At 37.4% G+C, this 26,047-nt stretch overlaps 1 protein-coding gene and 2 long non-coding RNA genes across 6 annotated transcripts; all 3 read left to right on the top strand.

Annotated features, from left to right (window-relative positions):
* The first annotated feature begins 5,774 nt into the window (after nt 1-5,774).
* LOC113563614 lies at nt 5,775-7,489 on the top strand. The gene is made up of 2 exons (XR_003407541.1): nt 5,775-6,226; nt 6,374-7,489. It is a non-coding gene; the product is annotated as an uncharacterized LOC113563614 (long non-coding RNA).
* Nucleotides 7,490-7,753: 264 nt separating this feature from the next.
* LOC105280644 lies at nt 7,754-13,458 on the top strand. Of its 4 annotated transcripts, none has more exons than XR_003407577.1 (6): nt 7,754-7,869; nt 9,527-10,792; nt 10,877-11,083; nt 11,309-11,632; nt 11,990-12,131; nt 12,223-13,458. It is a non-coding gene; the product is annotated as an uncharacterized LOC105280644 (long non-coding RNA). The 4 variants fall into 4 exon arrangements; XR_003407576.1 differs by lacking the exon at nt 7,754-7,869 and having other exon boundaries at nt 9,391-10,792; nt 12,223-12,398; nt 12,495-13,458; XR_003407578.1 differs by lacking the exon at nt 7,754-7,869 and having other exon boundaries at nt 9,391-10,792; nt 12,223-12,767; nt 12,964-13,458.
* Nucleotides 13,459-24,433: 10,975 nt separating this feature from the next.
* On the top strand, nt 24,434-25,456 carry LOC105285982. The gene has a single exon (XM_011350927.1). It carries the CDS (start codon nt 24,434-24,436, stop codon nt 25,454-25,456), a length of 1,023 nt encoding a protein of 340 aa, XP_011349229.1.
* Nucleotides 25,457-26,047: the final 591 nt, after the last annotated feature.

The raw sequence follows: 26,047 nt of genomic DNA, 5'->3' as shown, positions 1-26,047 counted from the left end.
TGCAATTTATAATTTAGTAGTCTTAAACATTTGCAAAAAAGCTAATTTATTTTGTTTCTAACTGATTACATTTGTATTGATTATATTTATAGAATATATAAACATATCTCTTTTGGACTTATGCAATATATTTTTCTGACTAATTACAATTAAACTGTGATTTAAAGTATTGACTATAATATATAATATATATAATAAATATTATATATGATTTAATCCTGCATTTAAAATTTATTATTACTCGTAAACCTCTCCTTTATGTAATTTTAAATGTTCAGCAATAATTATACGAATAGTGTAGAACATTGAAAATTATGTCCATTTTAGGTTCTTTTTTTAATATTCTATGGACATCCAAAGTTGTGAAAAACGAATGTTCTATGGACGTTCAATAGATGTCCGTCGGACTTCATTCAGACTTTTTATGGACGTCCTGATGTCTGAACTCGAACGTCCAATGGACATCCATAGGGGTTCCATGTGCTATCTGGGAGACAATCTCTTCCTATATTTTCATGCAATAAACATTCTTATATATATCTTTTTTACAATAACCAAAATATGAACATGCAGCATCGTGCCTATGCCCTGTTATATCTTAATGACAAGGTACGTTAGTGAAGTAGTGACCCATGATAAATGTTTTATCGTTCAAATGTCGTTAAAATTTATTTTTTTTAAATGAGTTAACTATTGCTATTTCGCTTTAAAAACAAATGTAAAGACGTATTTGCAATAGTTATAAAACAATTATATTTATTTCTATTAATGTTAGCATACTAAGATTTTTGAGATTAGAATATTGGATTATACATATATATAAATGGCAACTTAATTCTTGCTCTATTTCGCCGAATAAAAGTTATATTACTAATAATTCGACAACCTTTTGTAACTTCAAAATGTCAAAGCATAATATCTATAAAATCAAAGCAAAAAGTAATAAGAAGTAAGAAAGAAAATAATAAAAGTTAACAGTAAATACTTACATGTGCATAAATTAGCAGTGTGTACACAGTCTTCTTTAAATTATATTATTAACTTACAAAATGAAATGGCAGTTCTCCAGTATACGGACGCTAATATACTGGTTAACCAGTACTAAAAATAGTGAATCGAAGTGAATCGAAGTTCAAGGATATGTACGTCATCAAAGTAAGTCAACAACCAAAGCTCACGTTATAAATAGATTTTCTATGTCACCTAGCGCATAAATGCAGAATCCTTCGCTCGTACTGCGCAAAATGTAACCAAGATCTATGTTTCTTTATTATACGCATTGCAGCTATTTTAATTCATTTTGATTTTAATCTTGTTTAATTGTGATGTTTAATGATACTAAAAAGAGATTTTGCACGTTAAGTCTGAAAATACATTTTGGAAACTTCTAGACATATTACGACGCCATACACACGTATGTTATTGCTATATATACACGTAGATGTATGCTCGCATCTTTATTTCGTATAATACGTTCCGTTATTATGTCGTTAGGATTAATCCAGTTTTATGTTATAATATGCACAATATACAGTTATTGAGTACAGCGCAATCGAAGAGAAATAACGCAACACCTACAGCGCGGCGCCTATAGCACGATGTTATCATCTCGTTTTCCCAAAAATTGAATCGTAGAAACGTAATATTATTATAAATACATAGTTGGATTTAGCATTCGATGCTCCTTAATTTTTGTCCTTACCAAATTCTTAAATTTTGCAAAAATAATAGGTAGGCGTGGGGGTAAATTAAAAAATTTGACATTTTCGAAAAATGTGAATACACCATTGTAAAGATTATAAAATACCATAAAACTTTTGTATGAAACATTTTTTCATATACCTTATATTTTCGAAGATAATCGCTAAAAATGAAAAAATCCGTTATTTTCGAGGGGCTGTTTCAACCCTTAAACATTGAGATACGCAGTTAAAAAAATATGGGTCTAATATTTTTTGCTACCCTACAACATATTCAAAGCCCATCAAATCGGTGAGGGACAGTTCTGACAGTTCCCTTGTAAGTACACTATGCGAGAATACTTGTGTGATTGATTATTACATCTTTTTTTATTATCGATTTGTCGTATAATAAAACATATTGATATAGATTTTATGAGTTTAATGTATCATAAATAATAGATATTACGTTATTCTTAATTAATTTATTATTACTAAATAGAGCACATATTATGGATTATGGACTTAATTTACAGATTTTTATTTAATTATAATTCGCGTCTATTCACACACGCGCACACACACACACACGCACGCACGCACGCATGCACGCATGCACGCATGCACGCATGCACGCATGCACGCACAAGTTACTTTGAAGACTTATTATATATACGCAAAAAAATAAGAAAATGTTCCGAAATTCTTTATCATCAAAGATCTCTGTTCGAACATATATAATTAATTCTTCGTCCGTATAACTAAATATATATATGTATTTGTTCAAGAAACGTTTTGCTATAATAACGCGTTTTCATCTTTGCGCATACACGTATTGATAAAGGAAAGTGAAAGGATCATATTCGCATATCTGCGAGAGATGATCCGGCATCTTCTGTCATTGCCGCGTGACGTCATTGGTAAGAAAAGAGGCCTTTTCGCATAATTGGCTCGGTGTCTAACGCGTTATAACCAATTGTCCAACGTAATATAACGCCAACGCAACTTCTCACGCTCAGAGTCTTCACGCGAGACTCTTCGAGTAACTTTTATCCACGCATAGCTCCTCGACAACAGATCGCTTCTTGGTAACAGATATCTTATTGGTCGCCGCTTCCTCTCTTGGTAATCCGTATATCCTTAGCGAGGCTTACATATACAGGGTGTCCTAGAGCGACCGTATCAGGCTTTTTTTCGAAAAATATGCATTTTCATGAAAAATGTTTTATACAAAAGTTGTAGGATTTTAAGTAACGCATTACGTAATAGTATTGGTATGACCTTGAATAGCGTTGTTAAAGTTACGTGAAAGTCACCTTCAATTTCTTAAATGGAAACCCTAATTTTTCATTGCACATTCTTGTAGCTGACCTTGAGAGCTTTCCAAAACACTATAATAAAGTATTTTTTTCGTTAAATACTTTTCGAGTTATGAGGCCTGAAAGATACAGTACCGCCTGCATTAGCATTACCCAAGGTGTACCGCGTGGAGGTTGCACGGTCAAATTCACACCTCTGTTTAGTGTGTGTGTGTGTGTGTGTGTGTGTGTGTGTGTGTGCGTGCGTGCGTGCGTGCGTGCGTGCGTGCGTGCGTGCGTGCGTGCGTGCGTGCGTGCGTATGTGTCAACAGAGATTAGGACTTTAAACCTCTCTGTACTATAATGAAAATGTGTTAAAGAAATTCACAAAAAGAAAGACGCAAATAGTTAAGTTTCTTTCACAAATACTCGAATTGTCTTCCATTTACCTCCAAACACTTTCGAATTTGCCTTGGAAGTGAGAACAAGGCATCCAGCAATTCTCCTTGGATTTTTCTGCATACTTCTTTTATCCTTTCCTTCATGTCATCCCAGATTGTTGGTCTTGAAGCGTAAACTAATTCTTTGATTCGACCCCAAAAATAAAAATCCAATTAGACAAATTAAAGAAAACGGCTGTGAGCAAAATTGGATGTCAGTGCTCGGTATTTATTCCTTCAAAACTTCAGTTACAATTATTATTATTTTATTATAAAAAATTCTCTCTCGCTCTCGCTCCCTTCCGCTTCCCCTTCTCCATTTTTCTTTCTCTCTCCCTCTTTCTAGCAAACATTAATCTTCAAATATAAACTAATAAATAATTAATTTACAATTTTACAATTAATTTATTTTATTTTAAACAACACTCACTCTAATTTATAAAACAGGAATGGTAAATATTAAGATTAGGAATGACCTGACCATTTTTAATTGTTCGTAACTTTATAATAGGTGACGTCTTACAAGTTAATCAAAGCTATATCCTTGACAATATAGTTAAAGTCATTGAAATTGTGGTGAAATCGCCTCTAATTTTAACATTTATCATGCAATAACAATAATGGTAACGTAAAGAAAAATGTTTTGTTTCAAATCAGCCTCTTTTCTGCACAACAAAAAATTAAGAAACAATCTTAAAATGTAAATGATAGTCACATGACCCAACTTAAAAATGATAATAAATGTTAAATTGCTATGTTCAAGAGCACGTATAAAATAATCTCAAATTCAGAGAGACAATCGAATTATAAGAACAGCGATTTGTCGCGCTCGGTAGAGGACATCCGTGCCGAGGCTGACCACGGTGGATTGCTCGCGAGGAGAAAAACAAGCCTTTGTCTTCGCGCGAACATAACTGTTTGCACGCCAGAAGGATTCCGTTGAGTTCAATCTAACGAGCAAATAGATCGAAACAACATTCGAAACGGATCTGGATCCTTCTGGAACACCGTGTGTATATAAAGCGCCGGTCCTGGCCGCGAAAACACAGTCGTCAACATACAGCCTTGCCGATCAAAATAAAGTAAGTCGCATAGGAGTAGTCAGACTCCAAATCGTTGCTCGCGAGCGTGATCCGTTTCACCGTTCTGTAAACGCAATCAGCGCGTGATCGCTCGCGTTCCGGTCAAGTCCGGTGGAGGCGCCGGTCAGTGATGACTCCAAAAGGTGTAAACATTGTAAATATTGTTATCGTGTGTGAAACGTTTTATTAAAGTTTTGGTTGTGCAAAAGAGCATTCACGTCACTGCATCCTGAGTCGATCTCCATTCTCTCGCTGCGCTACAGCGAAACCGCGGTCGCATCGCTATCGAACAGCTAATATTTTTAATCGATAAATCCTGATTCCTAGCAATGCTTTCGATGTTATGAGATATCAAATTGAAGCAAACTGTGCGCCAACGGGATTTGTCAGACTTAAAGGGTTATACCACCTTGATGCGCTCAAAAATAGACCATTTTCGTGAATTCCTGTGGAATGTATCTTAACAACAATCATAATTTCGTTTTTGTATATGTATTTGCCATACTTTGAAGCATTAAAAAATTTTAAAAGACATTAATTATCATAATAAATAAAAAGATACATGTCTTGCAGTGGAGCGCCAAAAAAAAACGGGAGTCAGTGGTGGGCCTGATTCAGCTCACAAATGTTATCTGAAAGCGAAAAGTTAAACTGCTTCTTAATGTTTGAACTTGTCGCTATCGGTTATCGGGCCACTTTTTTAATTTTTGCAAAATTACGGAAATTACAAACAAATGAAAAAAAGTGGAATTTTGGCTGCGCCTTCTTTCTAATGCCAAAACAACGAGGAAAAAAAATCGAAAAAAGCTCCCGATAACCGATAAAGAATATAATAACAAATATTGCTGTAAAATTATAAAGCGATCCGTGCATTACAAAAGTAGTTAGAAGGCCCACTGTTCGGAAAAAAGTAGTTTCGAGAGAAACGATTTTAAATTTTCGTAAGAGTTTACATCGATATAACATTAATAAATTCTTACGTTTTCTACTAATTAGCGATGCCTGGTCCATAATAGACATCTGCCGAAGTAGAAGGATGTAGTGACCCTCTAATAAGAGTCTGGCTATAAGAGCGATTTCGTCAAAATCGTGCGAGAGAGAAAGATGAGTTATACTACAAGATGAGTTATACTCAAAATGAGTTATACTCATTAAAATGTAGCGTGGACTATCTGTAGCGCATGCATGAGCACATGCGTAGCGAATATATATATGTATATATATATATATCTTTCTCTCTCGCACGATTTTGACGAAATCGCTTATGGCCAGACTCTTATTAGAGGGTCTCTAGAAGGATGTGATTCTGTGCTGAAAGGTGAACACACAAAAGCCCTTTGTCGCTAGGCGGTCGAACCGGACCGGCGCTAAGCGGACCGTACCGGTTTTTGACCTGAACACTACTTCAGTTAAATGGCTATAACTTCGTCAATTTTACGAATTTTTACATGCAACTTGTTTTAAACTATTTTTAAATGTTCAAACTTTGAAATTAAGCAAAAAAATTGTTTTTGAAAATTTGAAAGTTTCAAGGTGGCATAACCCCTTAAAACACAGCGATTCTAATTAGAATACGAAATGCAACAATATGAATAAATAATCAAATATAGTACAGTTTGTTCCGCCAGGAAAATTCACAGTAACAATTATTTCTTTGACGACACCACTGGCAACTTTATTAATTCAGAAAAAACGACGTTTCGACCAGAATTTCTGGCCCTCTTCAGGTATGAAATACAACCATAATTACAATGTCATTATCCTAAAATGAACACCATAATAAATACATTATATAATATTACAAGTAAACTAAATAAATAAAAGACAACTTACTACCAAGAAAAGACATTTTACATTATATCGAACGATGACAGATGGACTGGTACAAGAATACGTCCGTACGAGATGGTGACTAACATACAAGTGATGTTCGAGGAGACAAAACCTAAATATTATTCAGTATTGGATCATAAACACATGGCAAGTTTTCGATGTCCTTTTGCAGATTGATTGCGTTACGATGTCTTTTGATGAAAATCATTTCCGCTACTTCCCGTTTCATATATGCAATAGAGATGGTTTTGGACTCTACTGTTTTTACTTTTGACGGTAAATTCTATAATCAAGTGTTTGGCACCCCTATGGGGTCACCACTGTCACCGGTTATTGCGGATATTGTGATGGATGATTTGGAGACGTGTTGCATCGAGGCCTTGGGGTTTAACATTAAAATATATTATAGATATGTCGATGACATTTTCTTAATTTTACCAACTGACAAGATTCAGCATGTTTTACAAATATTTAACAATTACCATCCACGTTTACAATTTACAATCGAGTCGGAAAGTAATAATTGCATCAGTTTTTTAGATACAATGATAATTAGAGACAACGGAATTTTGGTCACGAACTGGTATCGAAAACCAACTTTCTCCGGCCGATACATAAATTATTTTTCTAACCGTCCTTTACAACACAAAATTGGTGTAATCACAAACTTAGTTGATAGAGCAATTTTACTTTCTGACATTAAATTTCATAGGACGAATATTGAGACACTTAAAGCGATTTTATTGAACAATTGTTATCCATCGAATTTTGTTAACAGATATGTTAACGTAAGTGAAGTGTAAGTTTTTGTGTATTCAATATTTATACATTTTTTATTGAAAAATTTAGTTAAAATATAATTCAGTCTAACGATTCATGTAGAACAAATCAAAATAACAATCAGAATACAGGGTGTTAGGACCAATAACACTATTGACAGTGTGTTACATTAACATATGTAATAACGATAACCACAATCATGCAAATGCTTCGATTCAACAGTGTTATTAGCTCTAATGTCCTGCGTTATGATTGTTATTTTGAATTATTTTTAGCATGTAAGGTTACTTTTGGTTATTATATCCCTATACTTATGGATTGTTGTATTCCTATCAAGTTCAGTTTCTTATATAATTTTTACCCTATTCTTAAAAAAATAAATATGAATTAAAAATTGTGATAATGAATAATAAGCAAATAACAATCTGTTTAGTGTGGAGTGTTGATTTCGTAAGACCTTGTATGCTTAAATGTTTCTCTTATTTAAATTAATGAATCTGTACAAATTATATACAATGTAAAGGATATAATAATCCATAAATTTCTTATTTCAAAAACTAAAATTGAAAGAATAATGTATTTCGTTTTTTACATAAAAACTAATATTATAAATTAAGTAATATTAAAATTAAATAATAATATTAAGAAGCTATATTTTTAATTTCTTTAATTAAACTTTTAGATTTACCAGAAACGTATAATAATATTAAGAAACAACATAATTACGAGACATTCAACATTGAATATACATAAAATAGTAGGTATCAAAAGTATGACATGGCTTGAATGTATTATGGTTTTTTTTAATTTAGGTAATTAGCAATTACGATCAAAATTAGGATTTTTTAAATTTATAATTGTCTAAATTGAGAAAAACATGCGTGAAAATTATCTTTTTTTAAATGTAAACAATACATAACATAATACTACCTTTATATATTTTAAATTTTCTTATAAGATTTTTCGTAAAAATTCTTTTTCTTTTCAAAGAAATTTTTACTATTGGGTCATTAAGTATGAAACTTTACAAATGTAAAAGCGCCATCTTTAACATTTGTTATCTCAAATTTGGCGCCAGACGTCAGTATCAGGTTAGGTTAGCATGATAGATGTATGTTCGCTCTTCAAACGTCATATTTGTTTGTTCAAATATCTTCATTAGTTTTATTGGTGGATTCTTTTTTATAGAACTATGGAAAAGTCCAAAATTCGTGTGATTTATGAATATGAGTTCCGCCGTGGAACCACAGTGTCGGAGACAGCTCGTAATATCAACGCTGTATTTGGTGAAGGTTCAACTACTAAAGCAACGGTGGGCAATTGGTTCAAAAACTTGAGAGATGGAGATTTCAGCCTCGCTAATGAGCCACGTGGAAGACCAAAGACGAAGGTGGATAATGATCACTTGAGAGCCGTAGTAGAGTCCGATCCATCTCAAAGTACACGTGAATTGGCATCGATATTCATTGTTTCCATACCCACCATATTGGTTCATTTAGCTGCAATTGGTAAGATAAAGAAGTTGGACAAATGGGTCCCGCACGAATTGACCGATGCGCAGCAGGCGCAACGTCTAGAGGCTTCCCTTTCTTTGCTTTCCCGTCACAAAAATGGATCTTTTTTTAATCGAATTGTGACCTGCGATGAAAAGTGGATACTCTACGACAATCGTAAACGCTCACATCAGTGGTTGAACGCTGATGAACCACCGAGACATCACGCGAAACCCAACATTACACAGAAGAAGCTTATGGTGACTGTTTGGTGGTCCAGGTCAGGTGTTATCTACTACAACTTTATGAAACCTGGTACATCGATAACGGCTGAAGTATATTGCAAGCAACTGGACGAAATGATGCAACAACTTGCTATTAAACAACCGAAATTGGTCAATCGGTCAATGCCAATGCTGTTGCATGATAATGCTCGACCGCACACTGCACGACTGACCGTGGCAAAGCTACGGGAGTTGGAATTGGAAACTCTCCGTCATCCACCATATTCACCAGATCTATCACCTACCGACTATCACTTCTTCCGGAATTTGGACAACTTGTTGGTGGGAAAATTGTTCAATTCTCAACAGGCAGTCGAAACAGCCTTCCGCGACTTCATCGATTCCCGTACTCCTGGCTTCTATAGTAGAGGCATAGACCAACTACCACTAAAATGGCAGAAGTGTGTAGATAACATGGGCGCATACTTCGATTGAAAATAAATCATGTCCATGTGCCAAAAAATGCAAAAGTTTATGTTCTATTTGTAAAGTTTCATACTTAATGACCCAATATGTTATTATTTCTTTATTATGAAATTACTTATGTATATATTTAAAATATCGAAACTATTATATTTGTGGCGGACACGCCACTGCAAACGTCAAAATATATTTACAAAAGGATGCAACGTCACAGTTATAGCGGCAACGTCACTCTCTATCAAGTTCAAGAAGTTGTAATCAGATGGCAAATGAATGTGCAAATTCTCGGAATCAAAGGAGGCGCTGACGCACTATAAAAAGCCGAATTTCCGAACCCGAATAATTCATTCCGGCGCAAGACGCCGAGACGCGAAGGAGCTCTAACCTTCGCATAAAGCGCCAGTCGCCAAAGCGCTAGACGCTGAAAACCTTTTGTAGGCGTTAATCGCCGTTCTCCAAAAGCGACGAATTCTGTCCATCACCACGGCGAGCAAGAATTCTATCTCCTGGAGAAGGCGTTGTCCGACAGTTCTTTCGGAAGCGCTAAATACCAAGAGGGTATACCAGCGGATTCCACCACACACGTATACAAAGAAGAGGAGGCTGCAATCACCAGAACGAGAAAGTGAGGTACCACCTAGGCCTACCACACCGGAGCTATCAGGCCTGTTGGAAATTCCGATTCTGATCTCACCGGTGAAGGACTCGCCTCAACGAAGTACCAGGTTGCAGACGCATCTACCCCAGATTGCAGAAGCTGCCACGCAGACGATATTGGATTGTGAGACACCAAGGACATCTCGGGCTACACAAACTAAAAAGCGAGGAGGAAGAAGACTGTTTAATAATTCAAATATTAAATGTTGTTATAAAAAATAAAAAATGTATTTAGAAAGTTAAAAGGAATAAAAAGAGAAAAACTCGAAAAAGAAAAATAACCTATACGATCACTCCATTGCGTCCAAAGCTGCGAGAACTCTCCCGCATATTGATATGTTGTTTCTATCTCTTTTTTCCTTTTTTCTCTTTCTGTATGTGTATGTATGTGTGTGTGTATGAAATTAATAGATAAAACAAAATTAATAGGCAAAACACTCACACCTGTTAAAAAACATAGATGAGGCAAAACTGAAGTTATCAAATAAACGTCCAAGTGAAGATTCTCTGAATAATGTTCCAAACAAATGTCAAATATTGGAGAGATGGGGCTCTGGGAGCTTAGCAGTTACTCAAAAAGCATTAGATAAAGCGATACTGCGCTTCATTATTGAAGATATTCAACCTCTTGCCATTGTAGACAATCCAGCATTCATTAATTCGGTTAGAATTGGACTTCCTTCGCATATCCGTATAATGTGCAGAAAAACATTAAGAAATAACGTTTGTGAAATCTATCATAAAATGAAGGCTACTTTTGAAAAAAATTGACTGAAGTAGAACTAGTTGCGATGACAGCAGATCTATAGAGCAAAGCAAAAAGGTTAGTGATTTATGATGACTTTATAGTTTTATTTTTTCTTTGAATTGTAATTTTTTATGCATAAATTAAAATCTAAATTTGTAGGAGTTATTTTGGAATAACTATTCATTGGGTGAATCCCGTAACTTTCGAGAGAGAGTCGGCTGCATTGGCTTGCTGTAGGATGAAAGGCAAACATACATACAATGTTTTAGCTCGAGAAATTAACTCAGTCTTTCTCGAATATCACATCCAAAATAAAGTATGCTGTACAACTACCGACAATGGATCCAACTTTATTAAAGCTTTCCGGTAAGAGCTTCAAAAATATAGTTTTTATACTTTTTAAATTTTTTACATGTGCAAACGAATGTGGCATTTTTTGCCTCGTTCGTGCATTTCTTTTATCACATATAATACAAATAATTAATTAAAACGATTAAAATTAAAGTAATAAATATATAATTAACAAAATATAATTAACATATCAAATATTTTAATATACTTCATAAATAACATTTTTAAATATTTTTTTAGGTGTTTTGAAAAGGACGAGGATGAAACATCTGTAGAATTTCACGATTTAAGTGCTATTTTAATTACAGACTATATAGAAGATACGAATACAGAAAATTTACTTATTCTTCCGCCACATCATAGATGTGCCAGTCACACTTTAAATCTTGTCGCGGTGAAAGATTCCGAGAAAGCTATAGATAGTGATGTTTTATACAAGAAACTATACAGATTGACATTTGCCAAATTAACCAAATTATGGAATAAATAGAATCAATCTACACAAGTAGCTGATAAAATAAAAGAAATTTGCGGTGTCTACTTAAAAACTCCTGTTATTACAAGGTAAAAAGATTTCTTATTGCGTTAAATAATCAATATGAGATTTATTCGATCTTAGACTTGATGACACGTGTAACAATTTTTATCAATGTTGAGAAGATAATATTCGCAGTGTTTATATACGAGTCATTTGATGGCTTATATATAAATATCGCAGATATTATTCTCTGGACACAATGATAAAAAATATTACAACTGTCATCAATCCTAAATAATTTGCATATTTACTATGTTTCAATATTAATCATGATGATAAAATATTCATTTTTATTTCTCATTTTTTTATTCAATTCTGCATATAAATACATATCAGTTTGTTCTAGAATAATAATTTTATATACCTTCATCTTTATTTTGTAGATGGAACTCCACTTTTGATTCCATACTGCAAATAATAACACTTTTGAAAAATGATCCCGAAATAATTAACAAATGTCTCGATTACTGTAATTTGCAAAGACTGACAGAAAATGAAATTAAATTCATAGAAGAATATTGTCAGGTACACCACTTTAGATAGATTGTAATATGTATCTGTAAAGATTATAATATATATTTAGTAATATATCTCTTTCTTATTTTGTTTGATTTAGGTAATGAAACCTGTAGCGCAAGCCTTAGATATATTGCAAAGTGAGACAGGAATGTATATGGGATATTTATTACTGGTCTTGAAAACTTTAAAAGAAAAATTAGAAACACTCAACAAAAGTGGATTTACGCATTGCCAATCACTAATCGCAGCAGTTCAACAAGGTTTAGATAAAAGGTAATAGATAATTTGTTAATTTAATTAACATGTGGTTATTAATTTTGCTTTTAAATAAAGAACAACTTTATTCATGGATTCTGAACATACTCTTAGATTTTCCACATTATTTGAAAAAAAAAGAGCTTATTATTGCAAGTTGTTTGCATCCAAAATTTAAATTAAATTGGATAAATGGAGAAGAAAGGAAACTCGCTAAAAATTACTTGGAAGACTTATTAGGAATCCGTTCTGCTGAGAATTCCCCAAATCTTAATGAAAAACTCGATAACTGCGATGACTTTTTTACTTTTGACCAGCAAACAAAAGAAATCGAGTCTACACAAGAAGAATTGTATCGATTCTTAAAATCGAGTAACTGCAATATTGGTATGTTAAATGATTATACTACAATTAAAAAACATTTTATTAAATACAATACGGCACTTCCGAGTAGTGCATCCGTTGAACGAATGTTTAGCGTTGATGGCTCTGTAATAACGCCACAAAGAGGACATCTTCACGATGACATAATCGAGTATCAAATCCTTTTAAAAATTAATAAAAATTTTTATTAACATTTTAGATATTAAATCGTTTAACCGACTTTAATCTTGATGTTCGATAAATACATATAACAACCGTTTATAAAGTGAGTTTGCTAGATATAAGTTTCACCTGCGTATAGTTTTATTTTCTGAAAGTAATTTTATGTATGAAGCAAAAAATATTTTATTTCTTCGAGTTGTATGTCAGTTTGCAAAATGGCGAGAAATAAATGAAATTTCCATTTTTGTTAGCGCGCGTAAGTACTCTTATGTATATAATGAGATGTCTCGATTAAAGAAATCAACTCGACTCGAGATTGCGTTTCGTGTTTCTTAAACAAGTGTTTCGATTGATCGCAAATGAAACTAATCACTAATGCAACCTCGATCATTCTCGACACACCGCTTTTATTACTATTCTCTTCGAGATATTTGCGTCTAATAACCTTCTTTATAGTGTAACATTATTAGTACTTATAATGTAACATTAATGTAATTATATAAATAATAAATCAGTATATTTAGAAAGCATATTTATATGATTTAATTTTTATACCTCTACAAGATTGTTATTGAATCTTTATCCCTGTGTAGATGTGATATTTTTTTTCATTGCAAGAAAGTAACTGCAAAGTAACGACTCGTTACTTTTTGAATAACTGTAATTGTAACGCGTTACTTTTCAGAATCGGTAACTTGTAACTGTAACTATGTAGTTACATGTTTAGTGAAAAAACTGTAACTGTAACTAGATACTTTTATAAAGTAACTTTCCCAACCCTGATTTCACACAGATTTTGATCACTTGGTACACGGCACGGATCCCGGTTTCGCCCCTCCCTCCCGCGAAGCGGGCTGAAAACCGAGCGTATGTGTCCGAGGCTCCAATTTCAGAAAATATAACCGGTAATTATACACATAAGGAGACATAAGTTTCGAAAATATAGTAGTTATTTTGAATATGAACGAACAAAATTTATTTAATGCAGTGAATTATTAATATATAGAATAGTTTATTTATAAATACAAAGTATTCTTTATTTTAACCAAAAGCACAAAACAGGTGTATACAAATTATTTTCTGCTTTAATCGAGTTAATGTTAAGTTTAATTTTTGTTAATAACTTTTTAATGAACAACGAGCGCTGGCTAAAACCTTTTGAAGGTCACTCAGGAGGGTACTGTTGACAACATATGTCAAGGTCAAGGTCATCGGAGCTGACTCCCCTATAATGCATAATTACCATATAATGTATTTATTATGGTGTTCATTTTAGAATAATGACATTGTAATTATGATTGTATTTCATACCTGAAGAGGGCCAGAAATTCTGGTTGAAACGTCGTTTTTTCTGAATTAATAAAGTTGCCAGTGGTGTCGTCAAAGAAATAATTGTTACTGTGAATAAATAATATTCGCTGCAAAAAATGTCACCCCAGCCAGGGTTCGAACCTGGGGCCTCCCTCAATCCGTGCGGGTGTCTTAACCAACTCGACCACTGGAGCATGTGGTGACATTTTTCGCAGCGAATATTATTTATTCATATTGTTGAATTTCGTATTCTAATTAGAATCGCTGTGTTTTAAGTCTGACAAATCCCGTTGGCGCACAGTTTGTTTCAATTTGATATCTCATAACATCGAGATCATTGCCAGGATTGATCGATTAAAAATATTAGCAATTTATTTACTCCACTGGCGAAGTAATATTTCTATAAATGTTAAAATAATAATAAATATTAAGTATATAAATAAGTTTCCGTCATTAACTTTAGGTGATATTAGAAAACACTGTAGTGTATTATTTCAAACAATAGTTTTTTATTTTAGTAATGTTAACAAATCTGCTTTCAGCTATATACGTTGCTGAAGCGACAAAAATTATTTGTGATACTTATCAAACAACATTCTAGCCAAAAATAGAGGTCATGATTGCTTTCGTAAATTTAGAAGTGACGATTTTGACATGAACAAAAAGCCGCACTCAGGATTCAAAAGATGCACGATGAAGAATTGGAGATGTTATTGACTGAAGATTCGAATAAAAAAACAGCTTGCGCAGCAGCTAGGAGTGCCTTAACCAGTAGTTACAATCGATTAAAAGAGATTGGAAAGGTATAGAAGAGAGGAAAATGGACAATTCCGCGTGAATTGTCCAAGCGTGCGATTGGCAACCGATTAAATATTTGTCTTTTATTGATCGCTAACAAAAGAAAAAGAGTTTTCTATGGAAAATTGTATAATTAAACGAACTTACCTGTAAGTGAAGTTCGATTGTAATTATGCCTGGTGTCTTGTCCGGATGGATAAAGAACTATGTAGTAGTCATGCTGTGCTGACTGCATATCCAACAGAGTTTTAAAAACCATAAATAAAATGGAAAAACGGGGCCCTTCAGTCCCGTCGCGCCGCGCGCGCACGTAACCTCATTATTTCAAAGTTGCGAGGCAAATCGCCTAATATAGAGGGAGGGAAGAAGCCAAAGGCTTTGGGTGAGGAAAGTCCATCCGGACGAGACACCAGGCATAATTACAATCGAACTTCACTTACAGGTAAGTTCGTTTAATTATACAATTATGCCGTGGTGTCTCGTCCGGATGGATAAAGAACTATGTAGTTGTTCAAAGCGCGATTTGCCGAGAAGTACCAAATTAACATAACACTTGGTACAAAATCAAAGGAAGCAGTCACATTAAAAGGCTTGTACATTCGCCAAAGAAAGGAACAGGGCGCACCGGTGGGCGCAAAAAACCAGCCAAACGAATGAGAACAGTAACAGACAAATAAGGATCACATCCAGTCTACAATAGGAGACTCACGAGACTGCTATAAGACGAGTATAATAATACTATAGGAATAATGATAAGTCCGCAATCAAAGCAGCTGCGGTAACGAAGATGGAAAACAAACCGAAAACATAGCTCACGCTCGTTGCCGTGCTTTCGAAGCGACATCGTCGGGTAAAGATGACATGGAAATACCGCGAGATGAGTGATATTCCGCTCACGAGCGAACTGATTATGCAGGAGGGCCGATAAGTGCCACATGTTCCTCCAACGCCGGACATTCGGATAACGACAGCCGCCAGTTGCGCGCAAATGCTATCTATTTTTCCCGGATTTTTCCATCGTCTGGACCTGTGTATTGTTCCTTTTACGTGCACACTATCTCGACCTCGCCAAGAATCTTTATGCGCTCGATTATATCTTTTTTCTTCTATCCTGCGTGATAATAACGTATTCTTATGCGACTATCATCGCGAGCCTTTTGGATTTCGTTTTATCAGGAAATCTTTACGTTTCTTAATCCCACATTTATGCCTCGTTATGCGAGCTACTTATCTTGGCATTCGAATGATGGCTTAACCCATAGCGAATGACGATAAACGGAGATATAATGCCTGTGAGAGAGTAGCATATTGACTGGATCCTGGCACGAGAAGGAGTAGTGTCATAGTAACAGCGGTGGACATAAGTAAATATAGACGCCAACGCGGCTAACGGGCGTAGACAAAGAGAAAATGAAAGTATGGGTCGTGTAGCAACCGAGAAGGACTGTATCTAGATATAGTATAAGGAGTATACGATAGCAGAATACAGTGCAAGAATCGGCAAATATATCGGGTAAACGAATCTGCTTTCACACTTTGAAGGTGAACGTCCTATGGAGTTCCCAGTAATTGAGGCAGATCATATTATTAAGTTATGAGAAACACAGCAATCGCTCCTAAATCAGGGGCGAAGAACCAGGAAGCATCAACGTTTCACGTTTGCTATTAAATCAACCAACTCTGCGACGAGAAGACTAAATGCTGTCTCAGCCCGATTGGACGCCCGAGTCGGCAGTAGTGACTCAGCATCGATGTCTGGAAATCCTGCTGTGGCATCTGTAATGACATTGCCGAGGAAGGCAATATAAAAAACGAGAACAGTAAATATTGCGCTGTGCGCGCCATCTCCGTCTATCTCCGGTGATATTGCAGGCTTGAAATCTGCGGCAAAAAACGTTAAAGCATAGCACCTTATTAGCGCAAGAGCATTAACATAACAAATGCTAGGAACAGCCGTTCCGAAAAACTAAACCCATCTACATAGAGGGTTACCTTCTATGAAGCTCGCCAGCCCGTTAGGGGTACATCAAAGAACAAAGCACCCTCGGAGCCAGAGCGAGCTGCAGCGCACTAAATACTGTTCGAAAAAACGCCAATCCGTTTGTAATCTGTACTCAGATATCCGGGGGGTGACACCCACCCGCCATAGGATTAAGAATGAGTCTCCAAAACCAAAAACTTTTCCTCTCGGCTGAGCAACCATGTGCGTGAAATCTCGGATAGAGCACCGGGGATTTCATGAGATATTCAGTATCATTGCCAGAAGTCGGGAGGATAGCATCGTAGCTGCAACCCAAGCTACATGCAGAGGAGGGTTAGAGCTCAAAACGAACAGAGAAACTCAGAAATAAAAATAGATCCAAGACGGCTGAAAACTTCCTTTGATAGACCTCTTCCAGGGCGTCTAAAGGCCGAAAATCGTGTAAGAATATGATTGATTGAAAATTCCGCCGTCGCAATGTCCTAAGCATGGGGCAGACGGTCGCAGGAAAAGTGGAAGGTGTCGGGGACAGGTCACGAAACAAAACCATAAACCTCGTTACTAATAACGGAGGACGAGAGGAGTGTAACGATACCAGCTGAGATGCGTTCACGATGCACAAAAGCTGTCGTACAATTTAGCATTCTGAGGCGATAGTACGTCAATCTGCTATATATAAGATGGAGACCGGAATGCATTCAGTTCGCGTGACTTTAAAAAGAAATGCATTCCTCTGCAAAAAAAAGGCAATAGCTCACAGGCTAAATGTGATAATCAGTGAAGACTCATAACTGCTACATGTCCGCAATGCAGTGAGCGGCTCTCCGCGCGGACAGAGACCACTCCGACAGATAAGAACGGAACAGCGGTGGTGCGGAAAAAGGAACTCGTAAAGTCGGTAAGCTGAGTATCTGAGAGCAAATGTTATCTTTCGCTCTCAATTCGTGCAGACAGTCAAACAACTCGTTGATTCTGTCGGGTGTAGCGTCGGATGAGAACTCAGGAGCAGGAAGCCGACGTCCTGGTGCGGCACACTGTGAAAAAATCCTTCCTCGATTGGGGATGCGAGGATACGTTACGCGGAGGGACTGTTTGTTTTGTCCCTGCCGTCGTGACACTGCACGGAGAGAAAGGTCGAGCCGTGTCGGGCGATACAAGCCCGACGGATGGTTGATGAACCTGCAGGTAAGGCATATTACACGCCATCTTCGGAGATACTGCACAATAGATGGTGCCGCTCGAACCGTTTCTGCAAGCCATTAGCGATAGCCACTTGCGGATGAAAAAATGGATCCACTGGGGTCACCTGAAGATCATTTCACTCATGAAGTCGAGGAAGCTAAAGTGAATGTCTGTCGGGACAAAACACATTGGATGTAGCTCGGGCAGCCGATTGCCCGTCACTCGCTTTACTGCTGAATGTGCTTGGCGGCGGTCCGACACGAATGGCAAGACCGTTGTCAAAAAGGAGGAGCCGGTGGTAGAGGCTGGCAGACAAGCTGAAACAATCCTCGTCGTCTGAAAGAGACGAAACAAAGTATTCCGTCAACAAGCGGATACTTCACTTTTGCTAATCCGTCTGCTTCATCAGTGCCTTCTCCGTCTGCTGACATCCGGAGACGGAGATCCGACCTTCGAGAGCCCCGTAAGGTCATTGCCCCAATAGTTCAAAGCCACACGGACAGAATGGACCTCGGTTGTCATTTGACTAGACCAAGCAGTCGCCATAAAAGAGCTGATGAAATTACCAGATCTGTTCCGGTCTGGTTGCGGTGCATTGCTGAAAGAAAGTGACTTCTTAGTCACTCTCACCGAAGAGGATAGTCCTCAATCCCTCCTGAAGACGGGAAAATACCGCGATTGCGATAGCATCCAAGAAGATAGATAATCCCGATGCTGTAGCGGTGATGGAGGCTGTTCTCTTGGAGAGAAGCCGACCTGGACCTGAACTCCGCAGGTCCGCCATGCCCGATCGTCGCGCTGGCCACCGGATCGAGGACGGTAACAGTGTGAGGTCCTCCAACGCTAACGGGAAGACATTCACTGAAAAGGGAGGGAAAAAGGGAGAAAGAAGCGGAACACAGTAGAAGTGAGCAGTCGGTTATGTCCTCCTTCATCGTGCATCTTGTTACAAAGAGCAGGATGGGAAGGAGACATACCTAGGTCGCCGCCCCGGCCAGCAAGGGCCGTCTGCTCGTCTACGTTCCGTTCGGAGAGTCAACTGTACGGATACCTCGCCGGGTCCGTCGTAATGTCCGCATGTGGGGCAAGACTCGCCGGTCTAACAATATCCTCCGACACCTCGCTGGATGTCGGGGAGCTAACGGTACGGATACCTCGCCGGGTCCGTCCGAGAGTGTCGTAAAGTCCGCATGCGGAACAAGACTCGCCGATCTTTGAGTATCCTCCGAAACCTCGCTGGATGTTGGGGAGATACGACACTGCATAAGCGAAAAATTTCGCTTACGGCTTGCACCAACCAGCCACAAGGCGTAGAACCGGAAGATCCTGCGAAGATCCCGCGAAGATCCCGCGAAGGTCCCACGTGGCGATTCCCTCGAAGTTCTGCGGGGTTAGAAGTCGCTCTCGTAGTAACGACGCGGAGACTAGAAGTCCGCTTGGCGACCCTCGTGCGCACCTTACGCGCCATATGCTGCACTAATCCTTGCTGCACTAATCATACATGTGTATATATACCGGTAACAGGAAACAATAGTAGCTGTTGTCAGTAAAAATGACGTAAATACTCACTTGAAACCAGCAGATGAAAATTGACATTCGATATAACAGTGCGACAATGAGCACAGTATTAGTGAACAAGCACTAATTAATAATAGATAATGTGATAAATACCGGGCGAACCTCGAGAGAGGTTAGGATTGCGGACGCAATCCGCTGACGCTCACGGGATCGCTCCCGATGTGTATGCGTGCAATTCCCTGATGAAAAACAGCGAACGTCGCCTCTGTTGTCCTGACATGGTCAATGCGAAGGTGATGAACAAAGAAAAAGGAAAGAAAAAACACACAATACAACGAACTCTGTGGACTCTGCAAGAACAGAAAACACAATGAGGTTACGTGCGCGCGCAGCGCCGCGGGCCGTGCGCAGCGCGACGGGACTGAAGGGCCCCGTTTTTCCATTTTATTTATGATTTTTAAAACTCTGTTGGATATGCAGTCAGCACAGCATGACTACTACATAGTTCTTTCTCCATCCGGACGAGACATCACGGCATAATTGTTATGGAAGATAAAAAGTGAATATGTTACGAGTAAAACGACCTGCCTTTCTTTTACGTGTTGCGGATTAGCTCGCCGGGGACGGGTTCGAGTTGGTAGGTCCGAAACAATAAGGAGACTGATGTTTAACAGAACAAAAATAATTAACGAGTTATTTGCATCGCATTGATAATCGTCGCTTTCTTAAGTGTTGTTTTTCTACGCGTAGGGGCGGCGCAGCCTGGCGTGCACGCGTAAACGCTATACGCGACGGGCGTAGTCTAGGACGTGTCTCGCGGGGCGTGTCGTTGTCGCGGATCGTGTAGGGGCAACTGCCCTATTATGTCGCTTCGCGTACGCGATTTCCGCGGATTCGTCTAGGTGGTCGGTTCCGCGTGGGAATCTAGACCCGCACGAATGGAAGTAGGAGCGGGCAGCGTAATCAGCCCAAGAACTCTTGGCGGAGACGAAGTACGCTTCACCCCGGGCACGAATCGGCTGTGGACAAGGACCGAAGACTCGCCGGGATCTCGTTGTCGAGAACGCTCGACGCAAGCGAAGTATGCTTTGCCCTGGGGTACGGATCGGTTGGGAGCGGTGTCAGATACGAATCTTAGACTGGTCTCGTGCTGAGAACACTCAACGGAGGCAAAGCACTCTTTACCCCGGGTGCGGACTCGGTCGGAGTTTCGGATCGGTACGAGGTAGCGGAGTCGAAGCCAAGAATCCTTGGCGGAGGAAAATACGCTTTACCCCGGTTGTCGCTCTTCTAGCTCGGATTTGGAATCGGATTCGAATCGAATCGGATCGGACTATCAGATCGGAGCGGAATGGAATCGGTATCGAGATCGGAATCAGTATCGGTATCGGTATCGGTATCGGTATTGGTGTCGGAAATGGATCGGTCGGGATAGGATTCGGTCGGACGAGGAGTGGATCGGAAAAGAAACGAACGGGAAAGGATCATTTCAGCTCGGATCGTCGAGCTTTTATATCCAAAAGTTGTTTGCTTCCAAGAACGCTGGTAGGAGCCCTAGATTGCGGCGGTGTCGGGGCGACGGTCGAAAAACAACGGAGAAAAATACCACGACGCTATGCCATCTTCCGGGCCCTTCCGCGACCGCTACATCTTACGAAGTCGGGAAATAAACGATACAAGGGGGTGCATCGTTACACGAGAATCCCAAGTGCAAAAGAACATTGAGCGGAACCTAGTCAACTGATTCCATCGGCCACAACGCAACATCCACGGCCAGGACAGCTGAATCTTCTCTATATTTGATAGGATACTGTTGGTCCTTCTTGATGGGATGGAAGAATAGATAACGCAATATAATGACCTCTAGGGAAATATAATGACCTCTAGGGTTCGCGTTTAAAACATTCTATTAGGTTAGATAACACAGCATAGACAGATACCAAATATGTAGCTAAACTTAAGTATAGCTAGACTTGGCTCTCGTGGGTCCGTAGATTTGCTAAGGACCGTGACGTTCGCCACGTCCCTACGCGACAGTAGCGACAATACCCAACGAATAAAAGGAGTATTTTGAGTTTCTGGATCAAGCTTCTGAAACGACTACAGGTGCACTCGATAATTAAACTATTTGGTCCATCAGTTAAATAAAAAAAGACCATTTACTGACTGAGGACATCGTACAGTCAACCTTTTGTATAACAATGTTCGGCCACATGTTACTGTTGTAACCTTTAAAGTAAACTTTAATAGAGTTCGAATGGAAAGTCCTTTACCGTATCTGGTGTACTCTTTAGACATTGCGCCTTTCGACTATTATTTGTTCCGGTCGATGCAACTTGTCTGACACATGTTTTCGAAATCCAGCTAAGTTCGAAAATAAATCGTTTCAAATCGCTTCAAAAGGCAAATTATTCTTCTATCGGGAAATCCATCTCTTACTCGAAAGATGACAAAAGATTGTAGATTTAGAGGAAAAATAATTTAATTAATAATGTTGCTTTGTTACATATTTATTAATAAACAAATTTTCGATAAAAACTACAGAAACTTAATTATATACCTAATATAAGCTCTACTTTTTCACATTAATCCTCTATAAACCAATTTTTTGTCTAAAAGCTTATACAATAATATGACTTTCGTTCTTTAGCAAACATTAACTTTTAGACATAAGCTATATTTAAATAGCTATAATAATAAAACGTTTTATATTTATTGTAATGAAAAACATATTTGATTAGTTAAAATATATGAAACGATCTCCCTTTCTTGCCCTTCGGGCAAGCTCGTCAAATCCAAGATTTCCACGAAGAAATGGCTTAAGACAGGATCGAAATTATTTTAAGTCAATAGAAATAAAACAATAGTTTATTTCTTGGAAAAGATAATAGATGCTCATAAAGCGTGTAATACAATCAATAAGAGGTGCGTGCAGAGCACAGTGAGTCGCAAGAACGCTGGTCATCAGTTGGTCTTTTTGTAAGCACGGCAAGCGGTAGATAACGGATCATAAACTTGTAAGACAATGTAAGACAATCAATCATAGGGTAAATGGCCATATTACTGGCATATTAAGGTATTAGATATTTAATTATATTTGATTAAATATATACGGTCAATAATATTATAGTGTTATACATTTTTAAAATTTGTTATTAGTATATAATTTCAGAATAAAATAGAAATAATTAAATATAATTAATATTTCATTTATCAATTAATATACTAATGGTTAAATATAGTTGCACCTAATACTGTCAATCGCCACATCATGTTGTTCCTAATTCTAGCAACTAGATGATCCTATTACTGTCAAGTTTTAATATTACATTAATAATTTAAATTAACGTTTATAGATCTAATTTTTATGTTTTAATAAACTTATAACATATTTATATTTATGACAATTATTTTACTTACACTGATTTTAATACGTGATGACACACAAGCCAAACAAGTACATAGGTTATGTTAACTGTCAATAATTACGTTAATTTCGCGATTGGTGTCCATAATACTGTTGACAGTATTAGAAACAACACCAAAAAGATGAACGTATTACTGACATCAATAAAATTACTTATATAAATTAATAATTTATACAATCTTCAATGGCTCCGTAATCTTCAATGGTAAAAAACACGGTTGTAAGCCAAAGCTGGATGTCAGTGCTTGTTTATTAAATTAATGAAAGTACATCAGACGTTTCGGTCTCACTCTTGGACCATCCTCAGTGTGTACACGGAAAGAAAAAAGTAGCTGCCGTAGCTAAAAACTGCGTGTGGTAGCTAAATTTCAGTCGTAATATATAGACAACTAACATCTTAGCTGTGACACCTATTTTAATTAGTTGAAAATGTTTAACTGCCTTATATGCAAGACTTAGCTGCAGTACATATTTTAGTTAGCAGTTATCACAACATATGTTGCAGCGATTAGTTGTAGCGTGCATACTACTTTGTATATGGAAGACACAATTTTTGCTGTCGTTGCTAATAGCAGAGAGGAACCTGAGAGCGGCCAGGCCGCCGTTTACGCCCATATTTTTGCATTGAGAAATTTGAGAAATACATCAAATGTGAACTTACATTCCATTTAACATGCACATGATCTTCTTTCATTATGAAAAAAGATCATGTGCATGTTAAATGGAATGTAAGTTCACATTTGATGTATTTCTCAAATTTCTCAATGCAAAAATATGGGCGTAAACGGCGGCCTGGCCGCTCTCAGGTTCCTCTCTGCTAATACTTTTGCTGTGGCGATCAAACTGATGCTAAACCCGAAATATATTCTGCAGTTAAAAGTATATACAAGATAGCTACATTAATTAGCAATAGCTAGATCAAGTGAATCACTAACTCAATTATTTACCACTGCGCATGCGCAGCGCTGTTCGCGTCGCGTTTGCATGCGGCAGCGAAATAATGTTGTATCTGTGGCATATCGGTTAGTTCCGATAGCTATTTTTATGTTGCTGTACAATATGATCCTTACAGCTATGCATATTTTGCTACTTTCTTTATGTATTAGGTTAGGTTTCTCATTCATTAGGTGCCACAACAAACCATTTTGCTGTGGTTTCGAAATTTATAGCTACGGCAGCAAACACAGTTTTAGCAAATCATGATTAGCTACGGTAGCAAAATTTTTTCTTTCCGTGTATGTAACAAAGGTTACATACAAAATTCTAGATATCGATCGTTGTTGTCGATGGATGGTGGCTTATGGCCTTCCGAGAGCTTATGGCCTTCCAAAAATACACAAAGATGGTTGTCCCCTCAGAATTATAGTATCATGTATAAACAGTCCACTTTATGCTTTATCGTCTTTTTTACACGATACTATTCACGAGAATATAGTTTTTCCAAAGAGTCACGTAAAAAATAGCTATCAGTTGGTCAATGAACTAAGAAGCATTAATTTGGACTCTAATGTACAATTTGTTTCTTTTGACGTTGTATCGCTGTTTACCAATGTTCCTTTAAAACTGGCGATAAAGAGCGTGGAGCGAAGGTGGGACAGCATTTCTGAGGGCACGACCATACCGTTAAACGAATTTTTAATAGGTCTTAAATTTGTATTGGATTCTACATATTTCTCCTTTAACGGTTGCGTATACAAACAGATCTTTGGGACTCCAATGGGATCACCCGTTTCTCCGACTATTGCAGATGTAGTGCCACAGGATTTGGAGGATTACGTTTTTCACACATTAAACTATTACATTCCGGTTTATTATAGATACGTGGGCGACGTTTTATTGGCGACGAATCGTGAGTATATTGATGACATCTTAGAGACGTTTAATTCTTTTCACAATAGATTACAGTTTACTAAAGAAGAGAGTAATAACCATAGCATTAATTTTCTCGATGTGTCTATTATTTTTAACCATGGCTCTCTTAGTTGTGATTGGTACCGCAAGCCAACGTTTTCTGGAAGGTATCTGAGCTATTATTCGCATCACTCAACTGCACATAAACGTGGAGTGGTCTTTGGTTTGGTGGATAAAGTAGTGCAGCTCTCGGATCCGCAATACCATGAGAAGAATTTGAAGTTTGTAATTAATTGTTTATTGGACAATGGATATCTGGTCCAGTTTATATTCTCCAATATTACCAGGAGGAGGTTAAAGAAGTTTTCTTATGGTATGGATAATAATGAGGATGTAGAGACTAATGGAAAAAAAGTTTTTTATGGGTCCTTATGTAAAGTCGGTTTCGGAGAAATTCTCTAGAACAATCAAGAAAATGAATTTCAATATGGCTTACCGGTCTATGCATTCCTTAAGTAAATTTATTTTTAATAAGAAAGATCCTCTTAAAAAATGGCGCATTGCAATGTCGTATATAAGATCTCGTGTAATGATTGCGACGCGTCATATGTAGGCCGAACCAAACAACAGCTCCACACAAGAATCAATGAACACAGAAAAGATATTAACAAAAGAACGGGGTCCCCTTCTGTTATATCGAGCCACAAGTTAGAGTCATCTCATGATTTCAAGTGGGATGATATTGAGATCTTAGATGAGAAAAGATCTTGTAAAAAAAGATTAATTTCAGAAATGGTCAACATTAAGAGACAAGTATATCCACTGAATCTGCAAAAGGATACGGAATCGTTACCGGAAGATTATCTTCCGATCTTAAATTTATTTTCTCCATAATAACCTTGGTTACTTTTGGTCTTGTTTATGTATGCGATCTCGACAACAGCATGAGCTCAGCGTTCACAGTCTGTGTATTCGCGTCGTGACAGTGAGGGGATTATAGACATGTAGAAAATCTCTTGTGATTGCGTTTCACCTTTTTATTTTGTACTTTGA

The sequence above is a fragment of the Ooceraea biroi genome, chromosome 2 (assembly GCF_003672135.1).
Source record: "Ooceraea biroi isolate clonal line C1 chromosome 2, Obir_v5.4, whole genome shotgun sequence".
Lineage (NCBI taxonomy): Eukaryota > Metazoa > Arthropoda > Insecta > Hymenoptera > Formicidae > Ooceraea > Ooceraea biroi.
Note: the sequence above shows the minus strand (reverse complement) of the source record. Positions and strands in the feature narration are given on the sequence as shown.